The 19,092-nt window shown below is 41.5% G+C and overlaps 1 protein-coding gene across 2 annotated transcripts in view; it reads left to right on the forward strand.

The window, feature by feature from the left end:
* The window catches only part of lrch4 (leucine-rich repeats and calponin homology (CH) domain containing 4), a 50,914-nt gene that overhangs the window by 13,270 nt on the left and 18,552 nt on the right, over positions 1-19,092 (forward strand). For both annotated transcript variants that reach the window (XM_035148221.2, XM_035148223.2), the window contains exons 2-9: positions 10,424-10,568; positions 11,657-11,786; positions 12,112-12,217; positions 13,361-13,607; positions 14,128-14,224; positions 15,438-15,558; positions 15,664-15,761; positions 15,856-15,908. In XM_035148221.2, the coding sequence (XP_035004112.2) occupies positions 10,424-10,568; positions 11,657-11,786; positions 12,112-12,217; positions 13,361-13,607; positions 14,128-14,224; positions 15,438-15,558; positions 15,664-15,761; positions 15,856-15,908 (997 nt within the window). The remainder of the gene's footprint in view (positions 1-10,423; positions 10,569-11,656; positions 11,787-12,111; positions 12,218-13,360; positions 13,608-14,127; positions 14,225-15,437; positions 15,559-15,663; positions 15,762-15,855; positions 15,909-19,092) is intronic.

Here is a 19,092-nt window from a genome sequence, read left to right on the forward strand (position 1 = left end):
CTTGATAAAACCAGCTTTGCAAAGTCACAGGGAGAACATGATTAAATGGTGAAAGTTTCTCTGGTTTTCATAAATATACCAAACATAGGAAGTCCAGAGACCAATTCTACTGAATTGAAAGATTTCAACTTGAACCAAAGATTATTACAAGGTGTAGTAATGAGCAATGGTGTGTGGGGAGATCTGGTAGGAACTGTGATAGCCAGGTATTCATCCATGACAGCACAGTGGTTTACGTGGGTCATTCAAGGTCAAATATATGTTCATTATCCCGCACTGTTAATATTTCTCATTTTAACAGACGTTCAGTATTTGTATGAAAGCAATAACAACAAATAGTGTTGTAAAGACACAAGGGATTCATAAAACGTGTTCACCACCACACAATGTTCCCCTGCCTTAATCTATACTCCGTTTAATTAAACGCTTAATAGCTACAGCATGTGCGCGATGTGGGGGTGTACATGTCTGCTGACGTCTCTTTTTATTTAGAGACACATGTTGAAGACTAATTGGTACCAGAGACATCATATGGATTCCAGTCTTCCTCTTAGACTTGTTGGTTGACTTTCAAACTTCAAGCCTTTATCCAACCTTACAGATGTGTAACTCAGTCAGGGTTTTCCTTGGGCTTCTGGGGGGGCTCAGGCTCATTGGTGGCGTGGGGTCGCTGGCCTAAAGCTACTGGCCATTGTGCATTGTGAAAATCGGCACTTTAACATAATTTTTGACCTTTATCATAACAATATTCATAAAAACACATTACAGGTTATTTTTCACAGTAACCTTTTAATATCTGAAGCTGTCCCAGAAGTTATTTCGATAGAAGTAGTGATCTGTCTATTATTCACTCTTCAGTTTGTGGCACTCATCGTTTTATGTACAGACTGCCTCCAGTGCAATTTGAAAGTTATAATTTTTCAGCTCCTAAAAAAAGAGCTATGTATTTCTTAAAGTTATTACAGTTGCATTTAGAATCATTCTTTTTTTATTGAAGCCCAATTACAGTGCCCTCTAAATTCTTGTGATTTTAGTTTTTTGTCCATACAAGTTTTGTTGTCTGTGTTTCTGTTCAATGTTCAATCAGGAGTTGTGAGTGTGCTCGTGGTTTTACCTTTTTTGCATGAACACACTGAGCTTTGCATAGAAAAGCGTGCGTCTTTGTAGGAGGGAAAGAGGAGGCGGTGGAAAGACACAAGAGTGAAGACGGATAGAGGTGTTGGTGTATGAGAGAAGACAGATTGAGGGGAGTACAAGTAAATCACGTTGAACTTGTCCCCACACTAAGTCCTAGCTCTCTTTTCAAATTGGGGAGCACTGCGGCAATTCACACAAAGGTATTGACATATAAATCATAATGGCTGCCGAACCATAGTTAGCCCAAAGCATTTAATGGTTTTAGATAGCTTATTATTATAAAGTATCTGCATCTTAAATCTCTTTGCTTTTATCACAGAGTCGTCAAAAGTCTGACACCAACAAAACAGTTTCATTCACATGCATCAAGCAGTTGTTGACCTATAAATATCTTATACTCACAATGCCACATTTGTGTTATCAACATCCATTATCTATACAAAGCTTTTGACCTTTTCCAGAAATCAGACTTGCTAAATCATCAATCACGACACCTAAGTGTAAAACGTCGGTCGTGATTGGCTTTTGTCCGATGTTCACAGATGGCAGGTGATGTCTGTTTCTGGTGTTCGCTCACAGTGCCTCCCCAATCCATTTTACACACTAATTATAGACTGTATTCATTTTCCAGCGTGAGCACAGTTAATATTCAACACCTGCTGAGATTTAATATGCAGCGTGAGAATGGGACACAGCATCAATCCTGTCCAAGGTCCTGGCTGCTGAAGGAGGACTTTATACATGTTCGGCCATCTTGGAAAACACCATCCCTATAATCCCTGATGAAAATACATGGGAACGTTTCAATTAAAATTTAAAAAAAAGTTATTTTCCACTCCACAGATCATTGCCTCATCGGCATTGTCTCTCTGGTCAATAAACTCTGATTTACACACTTACTCCGATCTGACCCCATAAAAATACACCAACTTTGTGGGATCATGGGGCTGACATTTTGATCATTGTTTAGAAAGACGTGTGTTTTTACAAACCAAACAATCAATCAGGAATTTTACTTGTGACAGAGTATTGTGAAATAATAATATTTTCTTAGATGGTTCTTAAACTGTTGCAACCCTATGTTTTTTTACTAGTTTAAAATCTTAATAATATAACCAGGTACCTCCCTGGAGACGCTAACCGCTTTATAATGTTTACATAGTAACCTGGATTGAGAGAACATGTAGATATCTCTACTTGAATATTAACTCACTGACTGTATCCATCACCAGTCACAGCATATTTCCACTGCTTACTCAGTTACAGAACACCATGTAGTTGACTTTAATTTCACACTCCGGCGTAGTTATGTAACCGTTTCACCCACACACACTTTCTGACAGAGCTGTGGTGTTCAACAGTGCTGCTCCTCAGCTTGCTGTAACTAACACGGTAACAGGAATCAACACTGCCACATCCTGCCTCACAGCAGACACGCTGTTGTCACTGGCAACGTTGTAAAATAAACCCAAGCAGCATCAGATCAAATGACGGGCGCGGATGCTTTTCTAGCATTTTAAATAAACCAGGCTCAGGTGTAGCTGCTTTGAAACAAAGCAAACAGGATTTAATTGTTTTTGTATTGAGGAAAACAATAATGAATAACATGTTCAATTTTATAAGTAAGATCAAATAGCCAACCCATTAAAGCTGCACTGCTATATTTTCTTAGGAGATGGTGGAGACCAAAACAGAGAGAAAATCAGAGTGTATGCTGGACAGACATGACCTGATGGACACAGAAGGGACCACTGTCATGTGGATGTATCCATTCGCTGTAGGCATGTCAGCAGAGGTCATAAAAATGGAAGATGTGTGGTTTTCAGCTTGTTGAAAATGTTTGTGAAGTTGCACAAGTAGAGAAGAGTTGTGAAGTCGGTAAACTGATTTAAATAATGTCAGTTGCATAATAGTATCTATCTAAAGTTACATAACATTAGCAGCCATTAGCCACTGTTCTTACAAGAACCAGCAACATTTGAGTTCAAAGTCCTTTAGTGCTCATAAATCCAGCCTTTAATTTCCACCATAATATAAATCATTGCATGGTTGTCTATGGTTACAGGTTCTTCTCAGCCAACTTTATTTAGACAAAGTAGAAGCCTGCTGATTCCATTTGTGTTTAGAGGCAGCCTTTATACTAGTGGGGGATGCCGTAGGTATTTGAGCATTGTAATGTTAAAGAAGTCAGATACATTTGAAATGCTGCATGTTGTTACAGAAAGTGTCAGAAAGCTTTTGAATTGGCAGTCCCAGTCCTCACCCTGTGAGTCAGTCATTTCTGGCCTCGCAGAGACAGGCCATTTCCCAGCAGCCCCTTCAGCTGTGTGGATTAAAGCCAGTGAAGAGCTGCCCTTTCTGTTGAGTCACTCCTTTAGGGGGGTTTTGTTGTCTTGGCATCCTCGTGTTCAGCCTCTTTGTTTTCCGACCCTCCTTCTGGCTGTTCCCGGGCTCTTTTGTCCATGTCCTCCCTCTTCTATTATCTGCCTGTTACTCACCCTCTCCACCCTCACCTCCCTACTACTACTTCAGAACATGAGTAGAGTTTCAGTTTGCCAACACACAGATGCACTCCGTACAGGGAGGCCCAGGTTCCCTCTTTCCCTCCAGTTCTTGAATTTTACAGTTACACACTGAGATGGGGTGAACACAGATCAGAAAACGTTAATATTTATATTACGCACCAGTAAAATCATTGTGGAGAGTAGTTTTCTAGTTGTAGCTAATCTGCTTGAAGCAGGTCAGTGGGGTTTGAGGTATTTAAAAGAGGCTGTCTTTTTCTTTCCCTCCACCGTGACTCATCTTTTTCTGCCTATGTAGTAGTCCTCTTCTTTGCTGACCAGTGTTAAGGGAGGAAAATGATTTACTGCTATGGACAGTAAGTGATAGCGATGCATTTACCACTTGTGGGGGAGTCACGATTGATAAGAAGCAGGGAACTAACATTGGGGTCTGTGTCGTTGTTTCCAGAAGTCGGTTTCTGTCTTTTCAAACTAAAACAGTGCCAGCAGCATTGTGTGTCTGTTTTAGGGACTGGAAAACCCTGGAGTAGTGTGGCGCCGGTTGCAAACATGGCAAAAGTGATATGTTTAAAAACTCAAATTTATTTGTGAGGACATAGTCCAAGATTGTCCTCTTCTCTCAGCAGCTCTCCACTATTACTAGATTCTCTTTAGAAGGATTTAAAAGACATGTTTTAAAGCGTCAACCTGTCAACCTGTCTCTCCGCCCCTCCATGTGTGTAGGGAGGGGATAAGGGACTCTCTCTCTCTCTCGTGTGTGTGTGTGTGTGTGTGTGTGTGTGTGTGTGTGTGTGTGTGTGTGTGCGCAGAGCTTGGTTATTTGCATGTCTTGACTAGCACCAAAAGCAGTGTGTGGCTCCCATGTAACTGTGTTTTGCACATAGTGATGCACCGAATCACACCCAGTGGAAAACCACAACTTGCTTACACAAAAGCAACATGAATTCTATGGTTTTGTGAATGCCAGTAACACACAGCATGGCATAAGTTGAGGCCTCTTACGTTCTCTTTACTGGAGCAGTCTTATTGAAAGGTAATGAGATTTGCGAACAGATTAGTGTGGTAATTGACTTTGACAGCACGCAGCAACAATTGTGCCAGGTCCACGTGCAAAGATGAAAAGGATCTCTGTGTGATCATTGGAAACTTTTTTGGAAATGCAGAACCACCAGTCGGCATGATGTCTGACTGAAAGAAAGGTGTACAAAGGATCTGCAAAACCTTTTGAAGACCTCAGACTGTGTTGTATTTGGGGTTGTAAAATGAAGTGAGATTTTGAACTGCAGATTAAAGACTTGGCAGTTTATGTCGGGCGTGTTGAACAGAGCCTCTGAGAGGCCTCATGCCATGAAATACAATCTGAAATATGTACCCTTGTTGCATGTGTTTCATTTTGTATGGTGTGTTTGCCTGTTACGATGCTTGGGCTTTCCTTGTGTTAACAGGGTTTACAATAGCCACCCCCCCTTACCAGTGTGTAAGTTCTAGAGGTCAATGGGTCAGCAGTGATGTAATTGTCTGATGTAGATCCTGCTCCATCCCAGCCTGGCCTCTAATTAGACGCAGTGTTCTTCTCTGACTGATCCTTTGAAATCCCCCGACACTGTTTTAGGCTTTATGGAGTTGCCTCACTGATCCACATACCTCTGCCCTTTTTTTTAGAAAACCACGGGGAAGGTTTGAAAAGTCTTTCTGACTTTTCATTTTGACAAAACCATCCTGTCATGAAGACTTTCTTAAGGTTTTTCTGAAACATTAATCCAAATCAAAAGGTCATCATCAGCCGATGGGGTCTGCAAAGTTGTCACAGAGATGGATCTGTTGATATGCAAGCTTGGTAGTTGTGGTTATATTATCTGTATCGTCCATAACACTCAATTACGTCGAATTTACTTTACCATTAATGCTCATTACCTTGACCGTGACCTCCTCTGCATTTGCACTTTGATTTCACCATTGATTTGAATACACTGCCACATAATTCAATCAGTTGCAGTCTGGATGCAGGTTCATCCTACATATGCACATCAGCAGTGTGCAGAAGACTGATGCTGTACTGCTGTGCAGGGTTTGAACTTTGAAAGCCTATTGCCACACCACACTCAGTGATTTCATAGCAGGCGTTTTCCATTAGCTGTCGGAGGGAGTCCGCTTGTTGATCCTGCCAGCGACCACTGAAACTCGTCTTGCTTGGCAGAGTCAACACTGTATCTCTGATGGTCTGATCTGGCAGCAAAGAAGAAAGCAACAAATATAAAATATGGTGCAGGACGATGACAGATGAGCTCCCTAGAACTTTCAAAAAAAAAAAAAACATCCCACAAACCCTCTTGAACTACATGCACATGTAGTTCTTTCGTGCATCTACTGCCGCTGAATCTTTCTAGGCTAATGATAGTTGACCCTGTTGTTAAACCTGTTACGAAATCTGCCTGGTCACCACGGTAGCTTAACAGGGGCCAGCCCAGGTCAGCATGAATCCTAATGTGGCTAGTTTAAGCAACAGCTAAATAACCTGGAGAGAGGAGGCAGCTGCTGAACTGGTGTTTGTTCTTCTGGTTGTTGATAAAAAAAAATTGATGTGCCCCACTAGCATCGCATTTACCAGTATGGCACGTTAGCACAAAAGTGGGCTATTTGTGCGTACCAAGTGGGAAACTTAGATTGGTTGTTGTTATGATGATAGGGCCAGCTCCACGTGTGTGTGTGTGTGTGTGTGTGTGTGTGTGTGTGTGTGTGTGTGTGTGTGTGTGTGTGTGTGTGTGTGTGTGTGTGTGTGTGTGTGTGTGTGTGTGTGTGTGTGTGTGTGTGTGTGTGTGTGTGTGTGTGTGTGTGCATGGTGTGTGTGTGTGTGTGTGTGTGTGTGTGTGTGTGTGTGTGTGTGTGTGTGTGTGTGTGTGTGTGTGTGTGTGTGTGTGTGTGTGTGTGTGTGTGTGTGTGTGTGTGTGTGTGTGTGTGTGTGTGTGTGTGTGTGTGTGTGCGCGCGATTTGAAGTTAATGCTAGAGTTGAGTTGATTTAATTAAAAAGCAGCTTCATGTTTAAAAAGAGGCAAAGAGAGCCACTTTAGTTTCTGACAAGGAATTTATTAATGAATGAGTATGATCTTTTAATCTTTAATGAATGAATGAATGTGGCAGATAGTTGTTCATTAGGATCCGTAGAAGCAGTACAAAACACATAAGAACAAGTCTATACACTCTCAAGGACCCACTTCCAGAATATTTCCAGCTTTCAACTTCATGCCGTGGCCCTTATCACAGTAACTAATTGAAAAGCTCCAGAGTTCAGATTACTACTATTTACCAGGTACAGTTTTGATTGGTGTTTGCCTTTAAAATCTTTTTGTTTGTGCATTTAAACACTTCAGTCAAAATGCTCTGTGTTCTTATTTTACTCATTTGAATCAGTTTTAAATGTCCATCGAACAGACTGGTCTGTTATAATGCAGGGCACACACACACACTGTGGCTAATGGCGGAGACAAAGACCGCTATGTCTGTTATATGTACAAAAATCTAAGTTGTTTTTCCAATAAACTGCTGGAAACAATACAAAGAAGCTTTTGTCTGTACCAAAAACATAATCGACAGATTAATCGTTTATTAAAATGGTTGCTGCCCTATTAGCCTGTATAATTGTCAAATGTCTCTGCTGTTGATGACAATTGTGCCAACCACAGTGAATTTCCCTTTATCACAAAATCAAATCAGACCTGGTTTGCACCGAGGTGTGAAGCCACATCCAATCACAAATGGTCACTCGTATCACAGGCATCTCAGTTGGAGTCAGACAATCTTGAAACAAAATACAAAGTCGGAACAGGGCATGTGTGTGTCAGCTCTTTTAAACGGAAGGTTTTACTTCTAGTCATGCTGACCCCACCTCCTCCTCCTCCTCCTCCTCCTCCTCCTCCTCCTCACAGAGTTGGCTCTGGACCATGAAATAGTCTGAGTCCTGCTGTGTGAACCTTGGCAGATCAGTGAGGGCCTGGACATTACACTGCTTGGCCTCTCCCGTTCCACAGCACATGCTTTTCACATGATGCTCATGTTGAGTCATTCTGGCTTTGTTACAGCAGCTATCAGGACGTTTAAGCAGAAAGGCCTCCTGTGGGGAAGAGGGAGCAGGCTGAGACTGTTAATGTATTTTTTTTTGTATAGGAGGACCAAATATGGACTGCTTCTGTAGCAATGCTTTGGGTTTATGTTCAAGATAAGATCAGGACTTACTCTCGAGATACAAGTGAATTTTGTCATTACATGGTGCTCACAAGTATGGAATTACACATGTGTGAACATGCGTTGCACAGGCAATACTTTTATTTTTGCGGCAGAGGTAACTTTCAAATCCAAAACTGGAGCTCCCACGTTCTTTTGCAACAGCAGATATGGAGACCAGACAATCAGTCCATCCCCCAGAGCAGACACACACACACACACACACACACACACACACACACACAGACACACACACACACACACACACACACACACACACACACACACACACACACACACACACACACACACACACACACAGAGAGAGCACTATTTCCACCCCCACCTATTGTTCAGACAGCTCCCCTCCAGCTATGGGACAGTGGAGAAGGAGAGATGAGGCCTTGGTGCTACTGTACACTCCACTCTCATGGTCCCGTTAACAAAATACTTGCTGTGGTTTTGTTCGTTCCCTCTTCGATGAATGTAGAAGTAAAATATTTAGCTGCTTTATTTTTTATATTATGGTTGTATAATTGCTTAGTAGTTTATAAATGTAATTTTTTTTAATTAATCAAATAATCGTAAAAAAAAATGTCAAACAATATTTAAAAAATACCCAAAACAGACTTAAACGTTATTGTGTTTCTATGTAACAAACAGTCTAAAATCTAAAAATGTGTCACTTCTCTATGTTGTAAGACCAAGAAAAGCAGCAAATTCACACAAATGAGATGTTGGACCCAATAAACATCAGTCATTGTTGCTATAAAAATAAGTATATGATGAATCAATTATCCAAATAGTTGCTGATTAGGTTTATAATTATTGACATATTTTTGGATGAGTTTCAGCTTCAAGGTTAATATATTTTTGTTAAAGAAAATTAAGCTTTTTGAATCTGAGACCGATGAAAAGAAAAGACTGAACAACACCTACTATACAGCCCCACAGTGTTTACCTATCAGTAAATGATATTCAGTGGACCAATGTTCTAGATGATTTCCACACTACTGTTCTTCTACATCTAGTTTAGGTTTACCAAAATAAAAGTCCCCACAGAAGCCCTGACAAAGAGAGGAACTGCCTCCTCCTCTTCCTGCTGCTTCCTACACAAATCAATAAACAGCCATTGGGCTGTCTGCCATTGACAGACTTTTGTCTCATCCTGCTGCCAGCCAAAGCTCAGTGCTAATGGTGCTTTTTGCAATTACCACACTCTCTATTGATGCTTTTTATTTTGTCTGCTGCATACTCCGATTTTTTTTACACTGTCATTCTGCTGCAGAGTTCAAATATCTGTGTAGAGAAGAGGTCATGGTGAGGAGGTCAGTACTGAGCATGGCCAGCAACACAACAGCCATTAACAAGAGGTTTGGGAAAGGCAGATTTTGGAAGGCCTGTAGATTATACAGGTAAAAATTATATATATATAGAGAGAACAATGACTCCAGCTGACCACTATTTTTCATTTAGAGCTATCATGATCAAGCATTTAACAAATAAAAGGTTTCTACGGGTCAATTTCTACTTAAATTGAAACTGTTACTTAATTTCTACTGTTTTTATGAATAAAAATAATCTGAGGTGTAGGGGGTCAGTATATTTAACCAGGAAAATCTGAAAAAAATCAAGAGTAAGATTATGATCTATTATCTACTAATTCCACAAACGTTTGTCTGTCTAAGGAACGCATGAAAATAGTTGAAGATCGACAACTGCAGTGGTCGGCAACTGGGTCAAACCGTGGGTCAAAAACACTGAAGGAATTTACCACAGGCCAAGGAAACAGGCACGTTAAGAATGGGCACTGCACTAGTATGTTAAAATGGAATAGTTCACCCATGGAGGGACTAAATGTAGGGTAAAGAGTTGAAGTTGTGCAGTAGTCCATCAGGACTGGGAATGTTAATTTGTATTTCTGATTCTAATCAGAAATGACTGGTATTCCTTTGTCCTTGAAGGTGGATGAGAATGGCCTACTTTACCCAAACTCTGGAAATAGAAAGTGGGAAGCAGCCTATAGCAGCTATTTCTGGACACACTCACCCAGTTTGGTCAAAATTGGGCGAGTGCTGACCTTGATTGTTGAACAGAATGATTGTGTTACAAACGAGAGGACTTGTGACAAATGCTATCCAGTAGCATCATGGGAATTGTAGGATTCTGCTCGACACACACTAAAAGTAATTTGTCTTTTTAGAATCACACAACTTTATTGAAATGCAATACTGAATCACTGGAGTGCTCCTTTAATTTAATTCTTTACTTAAATCTTTATCATTAACAGTTGTCAAAAGTTATTTCTTTTTACTTCCATTAACCCCCTTTTTTATCGATCTGAAGGTCTAAAAGGATTTATTTAGTGTTAGATATTTGGTAAAGCTCTTATTCTGGGTCACATTATTTTGACTGACAGGAAACATGAACTTAATAGTTGTGTATGCCAATTTCTTTTTGTGTTGTTTGGATGAATACTGAAGTATCTGGAAGTAATGTTTGGTCATTTTTTCACGCGTTTGTATTTGTCTATTTTTTTTTTCCAGACCTGTCTAAGAACCGTCTCTGTGAGTTGCCGGAGGAGCTCTGTCAGTTCATCTCTCTGGAGACACTGAGCCTTTACCACAATGGGATGCGTTCATTGTCCTCCAGCCTGGGCAACCTCCAGGCTCTCACCTACCTCAACCTCAGGTAATCCTGCACCATGCACATTCAACTTGGAGTTGCTGATCTACTCCTTGTACAGTGGTGGACTTAGTCATCTGGATTCTAGATAGATATAGAATCCAGTCTGGTTACTGTAACCCTGGCTACTAGTAGTCCAGGTAAACCAGTGGTGTCTGTCATCTTGCTGCACACAGGTATTCTTAAATATACTTGCAATGCTTCTGTTTACTTTACTTTAGCAGGACATAACAGAACAGTGAGTAACATGAGGGTAGCTGACAAACCAAGAAAGATTATTTGCAGTTTAGATAAACTCTGATCAAATATTCTGATTCACTGAAACTTTAGTTTACTTTACTACAGTGACGGGTCACTCACCGGCTGCTTGTACTTCAGCCTCCAGTCACGTGATTGGTTCACCTCTTGTGGAAGAGGATTTTTCTTTAATGCCACATTTGGTTGAAAATGTGATTGTAGATCTGCTTCGGTCCTTTTCAGTACTATCAAAAGTGAAATGAAGGGAGATTGTATCGTTTTGTACACATGGTATACAAAAATACCTCTGTATCAATACTTTGACATCCATACAGGCTTGTGAAAACTGAAATTAACAAAACCCAAATTGTAAAGTTGAACTTGAACAAACTGTATCTCTGAAACAAAGCTGTCGTGGGAAAACTGCATTTGAACTTGAAGTGTTTGTTTTTTAATGCTTGGAATTGATAAAAAACCTCATAAATCCTGCCCAGACCTTTCTACAATAACACAACAACACCGACACCCCCTCTGATCGACTCTATAATTTCACTGTTGCTAGGAGACCAGAAAGACCCTACAGGTGGTTTGTAATACAAGCTCCAAATGTTGGCTGGAGTCAAATATACAGTTAAAAAATAATCTTATCTATGAATCTATGCCAACCAGTTAGCTAATAAGTTAAGCTGTGATATATGAGACATTTGTTTTGTACAAGTCTTTAAACGAGAGTGTGTCCGGGAATACACCTTTTGAAAAGTCTTGCACAATACTCAAGTGGATATCCCTCTGGAATGAGCTCACTCTGTGTGTGTTGGTTTGTGTGTGTGTGTGTGTGTGCTTCTTTGTCTCCACAGTCGTAATCTCCTGTCCAGTTTACCCCCGTCGGTGTTTCAGCTTCCTCTCCTGCGAGTGCTCATCGTCAGCAACAACAAGCTGTCTTCGCTGCCCGCCTCCATACACTCCCTCACACACCTCCGACAGCTGGTACGATACTCACACTTTACACGCACATACATACACACGCATGCACGCACACTGCTGTCTCTCATCTACAGAATGTTTCAGTTCTCTAACTTGGCGTCTCTCAGCAACAGTCGATTTCTATGGTGATTGAGGTTAAAGAGTCACATTCCACGGGTGTCATGCTTTCACTCCAGTATTTTTATATCCTTAAGTGTCATAGTTAAAAGTCTAGTTTCTGTTTTAAAGTCTGAGTTTAAACCATGGTGTCTCTAGATTGATCTCTGCTGTATTAAAACAGGTCGGTGCTCTTGGTTCACTGTGTTCTCGCTGTGTCTTTCTATGTCAGGATGCAAGCTGCAATGAGCTGCAGTGTTTGCCTGCAGAGCTCGGTCAGCTGGAGTGTCTGAGGGACTTAAACCTGAGGAGGAACCAGCTCACCACACTGCCTGAAGGTATGTCGTGCAAAGCAAAGCCAGTGATCAGCTCGGCTCGTGGATGAACCCAGCGAACACTAGAAATCTGAGTTATGTTTTTGTGCACATGAAGTGATTCTGCTCAATTTTTCTAATTTCATTGATGATGGTGCAGATATCCCTGACCTCTAAACAGCCCAGTCAAAGCACTGCCCTGTGTGGCCACTGCAGTGGTTTCTAAATGCATCATTATTTTGAGCTATCGATTGTTTACATGCACAAGTATTGAACTGTTTTCTGACTTAACGCAACTCTAATGGATCTTAAACCATTAGTGGCTCATTTCCTTAACGGTTAGGAGGAAATGGAAATCAAATCCACTCCCACTGGAGTCAGATTCACCAGCTTTTCTATATTTAAACTTCTTCCATTTCATTTCTGTGTTTGTAAGGACAGTGTCGATGAACCAACATGTCTGTACATGTGCCAATGTTAGCCAGCAGGTTTATTCAACTGTCAGATGTCCTTAAACGGGTTATGTCACAGTTGTGTAGTAAATGTTGGTTTCGCTTTATTTGAAATGTCCACCTACAGAGACTTTTCTTTTAGAAAATCCTTATAAATCCCGTAACCAGGCCAACTGACCTGACCTGACACTTGATCATTATCCTAATGCGAAGTTATGTTAATAACTATATCATAAGATTTCATGTAAAAATTAGCATTTAGATCACAGATAAATAATCTGTATCTATTAGCGTCTTATTTAAAATAATGTTTAAGGAGGATGGAAATATCTCTGCTGCAACAGCTCAAGTGGTAAATTCACAATAATGCACATGTCACAGCATTTACCCTATCATTTCAACACCACAATCATTTCATCATTTCATACTTGCATACATTCTTTGTAAAACAATTTCATTCATCAACTGTTTCCAGTTGCGTCCACTTTTCTTTTTAACTGTTGCTGTGAGGCAACAACATTTCCTGCAAGTTTTTCACAATCAAACACGACCAGAAAGAGTCAGTTGTGTAATCTGGCCCTTAGTAAACAGTTGTACAGTACAGGCCCCAACATAAGCATAAGCAATAAGTTTGATTCATCAAAAGCAACACAGATTTCAATGAAGAATGTAACAATACGATGAATAAGTTGACTTTTTACTTTGACCCATGCAGAAATATCCGAGCTCCCTCTTGTCCGGCTCGACGTGTCCTGCAACCGCATTTCCCACGTGCCCTTGTGCTACCGCCACCTGCGACATCTCCAGAGCATTATGCTGGACAACAACCCGCTGCAAATGCCGCCTGCGCAGATCTGCTCCAAGGGCAAATACCACATCTTCAAGTACCTCAACATGGAGGCGTGCAAGAGGAGCCAGGAGGAGCTGGAGAGACACCTGAGACCCACTGGATTCAACAGCTGGTGAGGAGCAGGAGGGAGATTCTTACTGGTCCCAACGTCACATATCACAAATTGACATCTTTAACGTAATACAATAACAATAAGGAGACTAAATAAGGCGGAAATTCTTATTCTTCTGATACTGGAAGCTACTACAGTTACATGTTATAGGATCATGGACTAATCCAGCACAATCTGCACGTGAGAATACACTCTTGTGCCAAAGCAGGAAGAATGTGAGGTCAGAGGAGAAAGGTGAAGTAAATGCAGAATGGTTGATAAACGATGGCAGTGTTAACTAAGAGGAAGCAGAGTTTATCAGCCTCGGCTTGAATGGAGCAGCCTGGTGAGCTGTTTTCATGAAATGCACAACACCAAGGACAGAGATAAGAGTATTTGACAGAGCATTTGATCTGAGGCAGAAAAACATGAGTCATTGCCGTTTTAGATTAGTGACCCCCACCCAACCCGGTGTAAGGGCTGCTGCTGTGTATTTCCTTGTGTGTGTAGTGACGTTATCCTAATGTGCGTTTCCCTGCAGCCTGTCAGACCATGAGCTGTTCACAGGTCAGTTTGGTGGACTGGACTCTGGCTTCAACAGTGTGGACAGCGGCAGCAAGAGATGGTCTGGGAATGAGGTGAAGGATACACACACACGCACACGCGCACATACACGCACACGCACACGCACACATGTCCAGTGACCTAACACATGATAACAAACAAAGATACCTATGTTTTTGTCTGCGTCTGTTTGTTTGTTTGTTAGCAGAATTACACAAGAACTGCTGGGAGCAGATCCAGGACTATTTTTTTTATTTTCTTTAACATGGCCAGATAGAGAGTTTTCAACATAATTGTTGATTTCTCAAAGAATAATTCATGGATCCTGATGAAAAACATCAGACATGTTAAAGGACTGATATTTATGAGTGTTTGCAGCTTGGTCCAGATCCAAATAAAAATCTACTGAATGTAAACGTCGTTTCATGGGCCTTGGCGGAGGTTTGCACTCTCCATTTTAGTTCAACATGTAACTCAAAATGAGTAAAGGTTCACTGGGATTTTGAACTCATTTACCCAGCACAGTCAATGTGATGTAATTTTACTCTTACTAAAATATAGTATATGATTGATATCATTATTTCATCCAATTATGGCAATATGAAAAGAGCAAAGCCCTTTATTGCCCCAATTCCATTCTGCTGTTGGTTGAAAGTGCAGAAATGAGACACAAATGCTGTGTTTCACAATATCAGAGGACAGCATTGGAATGATTGTTCGCACTGTAAGGTGCTGACTTGACACACCAGGTGGTTTGTTACACGGAACCGTTTGGGAAGGCTTCGGCAGAAAGTGTTTGGAAGAGGGCGGCCGCTTGCAAAAGATACTTGGCTGGTGATTGGATGAACCATCTGTCTTTTCCTTTGAGAAGAAATCTATGGATCAGACTACCATAGTAAAATAATAAGATTGGCCGACCTCAATGTTTCTGATCCCAATCATGTCCTGAACAGTGAATCGAGATTGTTACCTTCGGACTGGAGATACAGGGTTCCAGGATTTAATAATGTGATTTAAGCCCAGATCAAATGTACGTTAAAGGCCCTTAACGTCATCCTCTTGGTTTCATACTGTTAAATGTATGTCGAATTGTCCTTGTGATTTTAATGTTATTTTAAACATATGTATTTTTGCTTCCTGTCTTCATTTTTGTCAGCTGTGATGTTGTAAATGGAGCTGCCATATGATGCAAAAACAATTAGACAATAAAAGTATCATCATCATCATCACCATTCACCTAAAGATCCATGATTCTGTGACTGACTGTGTGTTTCTGTGTGTTTCTAGTCAGCAGACGACTTCTCAGAGCGTTCCCTCCGCTTGGCTGAGGTCAGCAGAGACCAGAGGAACCTGGAGGAGGAGGAGGAGGAGGAAGAGGAGGACGGATCTCCTCAGGAAGCGAACAAAGGTAAGGGACTTGAAATCAGAGTTTGGAGGATATTGTATTTTCTCAATCTGTAGTATCTGTCTGCACAATTGGAGAAAAGACAAACTCTCCTGCGTCTCTTTGCAGTGAATGGCGAGGCTGAGCAGGTGGACTTCATTGACAGCAGTGTAACGGAGGAAGAGGAGGAGGAGGAGATCAGGCTGGATCCACGCATACCTCCTCTGGTACCTGTCTTTCACAAAATGACCAGCAATTGTGTCATATCTGCTGTGTTATCTCAGAACAGGGAACTTATTGATGGTATCATTGATTTTTCAGGATCAGAATGAGAAAACGTCACCGTCTCAAACCCAGGACTCAACAACGTGCAGGTAAATAAAACCGCCGCGATACTTAAGACAGAACCATGACACTTCTCCCTGCCCAATCCCACATGGTTCTACAGCAGCAGGTGAAGCCTGTGTGTATGCGAATGCGTGTCCAATCCCACTCCAATCCAATCACAACCCAGCGTTACCTGAACCAACACACAGAAGTGACTAGTAGCTCCAGAGCAATAAGTGTGGCGGTTGTAGGGAATCGTCTGTTTTATCTTTGCAAAAGTGAGTTGTGAAGTCCTCGAGTTGTCGCTGCTCGGGAGCAGACGCCTTGTCTCTTTAGTTTATTTTATTTATTTCAGGAGGAAATCAGGTGTCAGAATCAGGTGGATTGTTTATTCCTTGTGGAGTTTCCCTGGTACTGACTGACCGACTTCGCCATCGACGGTACTGTGAGTGCCCTGTACATATTGTATGTAGAAACGCTGTTGTTATTAAAGTTGCAGCTTTCTCTTTCTGTTTACTTTCCTGTTGTTGTTGTTGGCAGCATAACTAGCTCATTCATTTGGTCACATGTCGGATCCTTTGGTGCTAAGGAATGGAATGAATGTCAGCTGCATTTGAAGGAGACTTCGAAACAGGACAGCCTAGTTGTGCCACTGTTATGCAATCGGTCTTCAAATTCAGGGATGCAACCCCTGAATTGGGTCACAGCTCTAGTGTGTAGAAATTGTAGCCACACCCAGCTGTGATGTAGCTTGGTAACGTGGGGCCACAATACATCACCGCCACACAGGGTGTTGTTTCTACTAGTTGGAAGGACAAGCCAGATCATTGGACTGGGTGCAGTAACTCTAAAACATAAAAACAATATTATTGGCAGAGCAAAGCAGGATTATTGTGGAGGAGGAGGCTGCTTCTTCCAGACTGAAAGGGGTGAAGATGTGGGAGTTTCTCGAGTCAGCAGATGGTGGAATGGTGATTGAAAACTATCACTACTTGTTAATCTGCTTTGAGGAGGAGGGAGGACAAGAAGCACAGAGGTTCTTTTGGAAACTCTTTTCCCTTTTGGCGTCAGATGCTAGGACCTCTACGTCCCTGTTCAGACACGGTATTAACATCCATCCTGAGAGATCCAGTCACATTTACTCCTGATCGGATTACACTTCCAAGATTTACTGTATGTGCAAATAAACACGACCGTCATTTGTTTTCGTGAAGACCAAATTATGTCTGAACCTAGTCTGAGGTAACAGATGTGTCCGATGACAATGTTTGTGTGCATGTTTACTAATTTAAGTAAATGTGTCATTCATTATGTGTTGATCAGTGTGGATATTGTGGCAGTGGCTATAAACGAATGGACACTGAGAAGCGTGAAAATATGTTTACACTCTAGCGAGGCAAAGATGTCAGCTGAGCAGGCGGTCCTTTCTGTGGCCCAGGACGCATTTGCTTTCACAAAAAAGAATGTGGACACATGCGTCCAAGACCAACTCCGAATGTGGTTTTTTGTGATCGGATCTCAGGACACGCTGAGGACACATATGGGTGTGTTTAGACCTGTACTTAGGGCTGACCACTTGAGATTCAATCACTCAGGATGAATACCGGGTCTGAACGGCGTCTACCAGAGGACTGATTCCGAGGCGTTTCAGTATATTTACATATCACTCTCAGTTCTACTCAGCCTGCGTCTGTGACAGTCTTCCATTTTAATCCAGTTTTTTTTTTCCCTGGTTGGAAACGGTGTATTTAGTCACTCAGAGTGACAAAGACAGGCAAGGTTTTATCACTTTTTTTTTTTTTTCCCGTTTCCTTCTTTGTTTTACAAGGTCACTTCACTGGATATTTAAAGAGCTGGGAAAAGTCAATACTCTGCCATTCCCAGTGCGATTTCCCCTCACTGCCGCTCAAACTGTGGCTCTGTGCATGTGGTTGCTGTTATCTTGGAAAGTTCACAGTACTGACACACTGGCTCACCCACGCTCCACTCATAACATAAACTGTGTAAGAAGGTGTCTTCCATCCAAACTCCCACAGAATCCTTGTTTTTCTTTGGCATGTAGTGTGTTCATCTACATGTCTCTGTGCTGAAGCCCAGAGGGCAGCTTTCATCATGCTGCTCTGCTGTCCCATAACCAAGATAACCACATTCTTGAGACTGCGGTTCCCATGAGTCCTATTGGCTACTTTTTAATATGTGACCCAGTGCCATTGTTCGCAGCCTCTGGAGCAACAAAAAAGCAAACGCTGCATTGTTCTGAATCTTTGGGTTTGACTAACTGTACTCTGGCTTAATTCATGACAGGGAATTATCCACTAGTCTGTTCCTTCTGACTGAGGATCTGTTCCATAAACACAGCATTTCACAACCATGAACAAACGGATGTTCCAAAACTCCACTTCAAACTCTTCCTGTGGGACCTCTAAAATTAGAGTACAGACCTGAAATGGAAAGTCAGCACAGAGTTTGTAAAAAGCAATAAAAAACAAAACAAAACATAAAGCACACTTCTACAGAATATTCTTTCTTGATTTTTGCACTTAATGATAAAGTTTAAAGTCTTATCTGTTCTCATTTGAATTTGTAAAAGTCCTGCTCCTGGTCAATTAGTCATAATAAATATGTAGCACATTTGGATGGATCTACATTCATGTCTTGAAATGCCTAAGGGAGCAGGAGCAGGACTTTTTACAGATATGTTTTTACAGAGTGTTTTAGTGACCTTAATAATCGGTCTGATAATTCTGTCTTTATGTTGCTCAAGAACCATTCCATTCCAGACCTCACGCTTTGCATGTGTATTGGTAAATGGTCTGTATTTATTTAGAGCTTTTCTAGTCTTGAAGGCCACTCTTTACAATACACACATTCATAGTGCATTGATGTGTAGCACGTTTCCCAACACACATCACTCACACACTGCCGGCACAGCTGTCAGGGGCAGTTTGGGGTTCAGTGGCATGCAGAATGGGGGGCGACTGGGATAGAACAGCTGACCCTCTGGTTTGTGGACGACCTGCTAAACCTCCTGAGCCGCAGCCACGCAAGGAAGTCCAGTGTCTAATTTGATGCGATTTGGACATGTGATTGATTGAATATTGATAAGTTTTGAACAAACAGTTGACCAGCACTCTGTAGCAGCTTCAATGAACTTTAAATGAACAGGTGAACATCTCTTTGGGCAGCAGCGGTGGCTTCAGGGGTCCGTGGACTGAGTCCAGTACTTTTCTG

The sequence above is a fragment of the Hippoglossus stenolepis genome, chromosome 23, assembly GCF_022539355.2.
Source record: "Hippoglossus stenolepis isolate QCI-W04-F060 chromosome 23, HSTE1.2, whole genome shotgun sequence".
NCBI classification, from domain to species: domain Eukaryota; kingdom Metazoa; phylum Chordata; class Actinopteri; order Pleuronectiformes; family Pleuronectidae; genus Hippoglossus; species Hippoglossus stenolepis.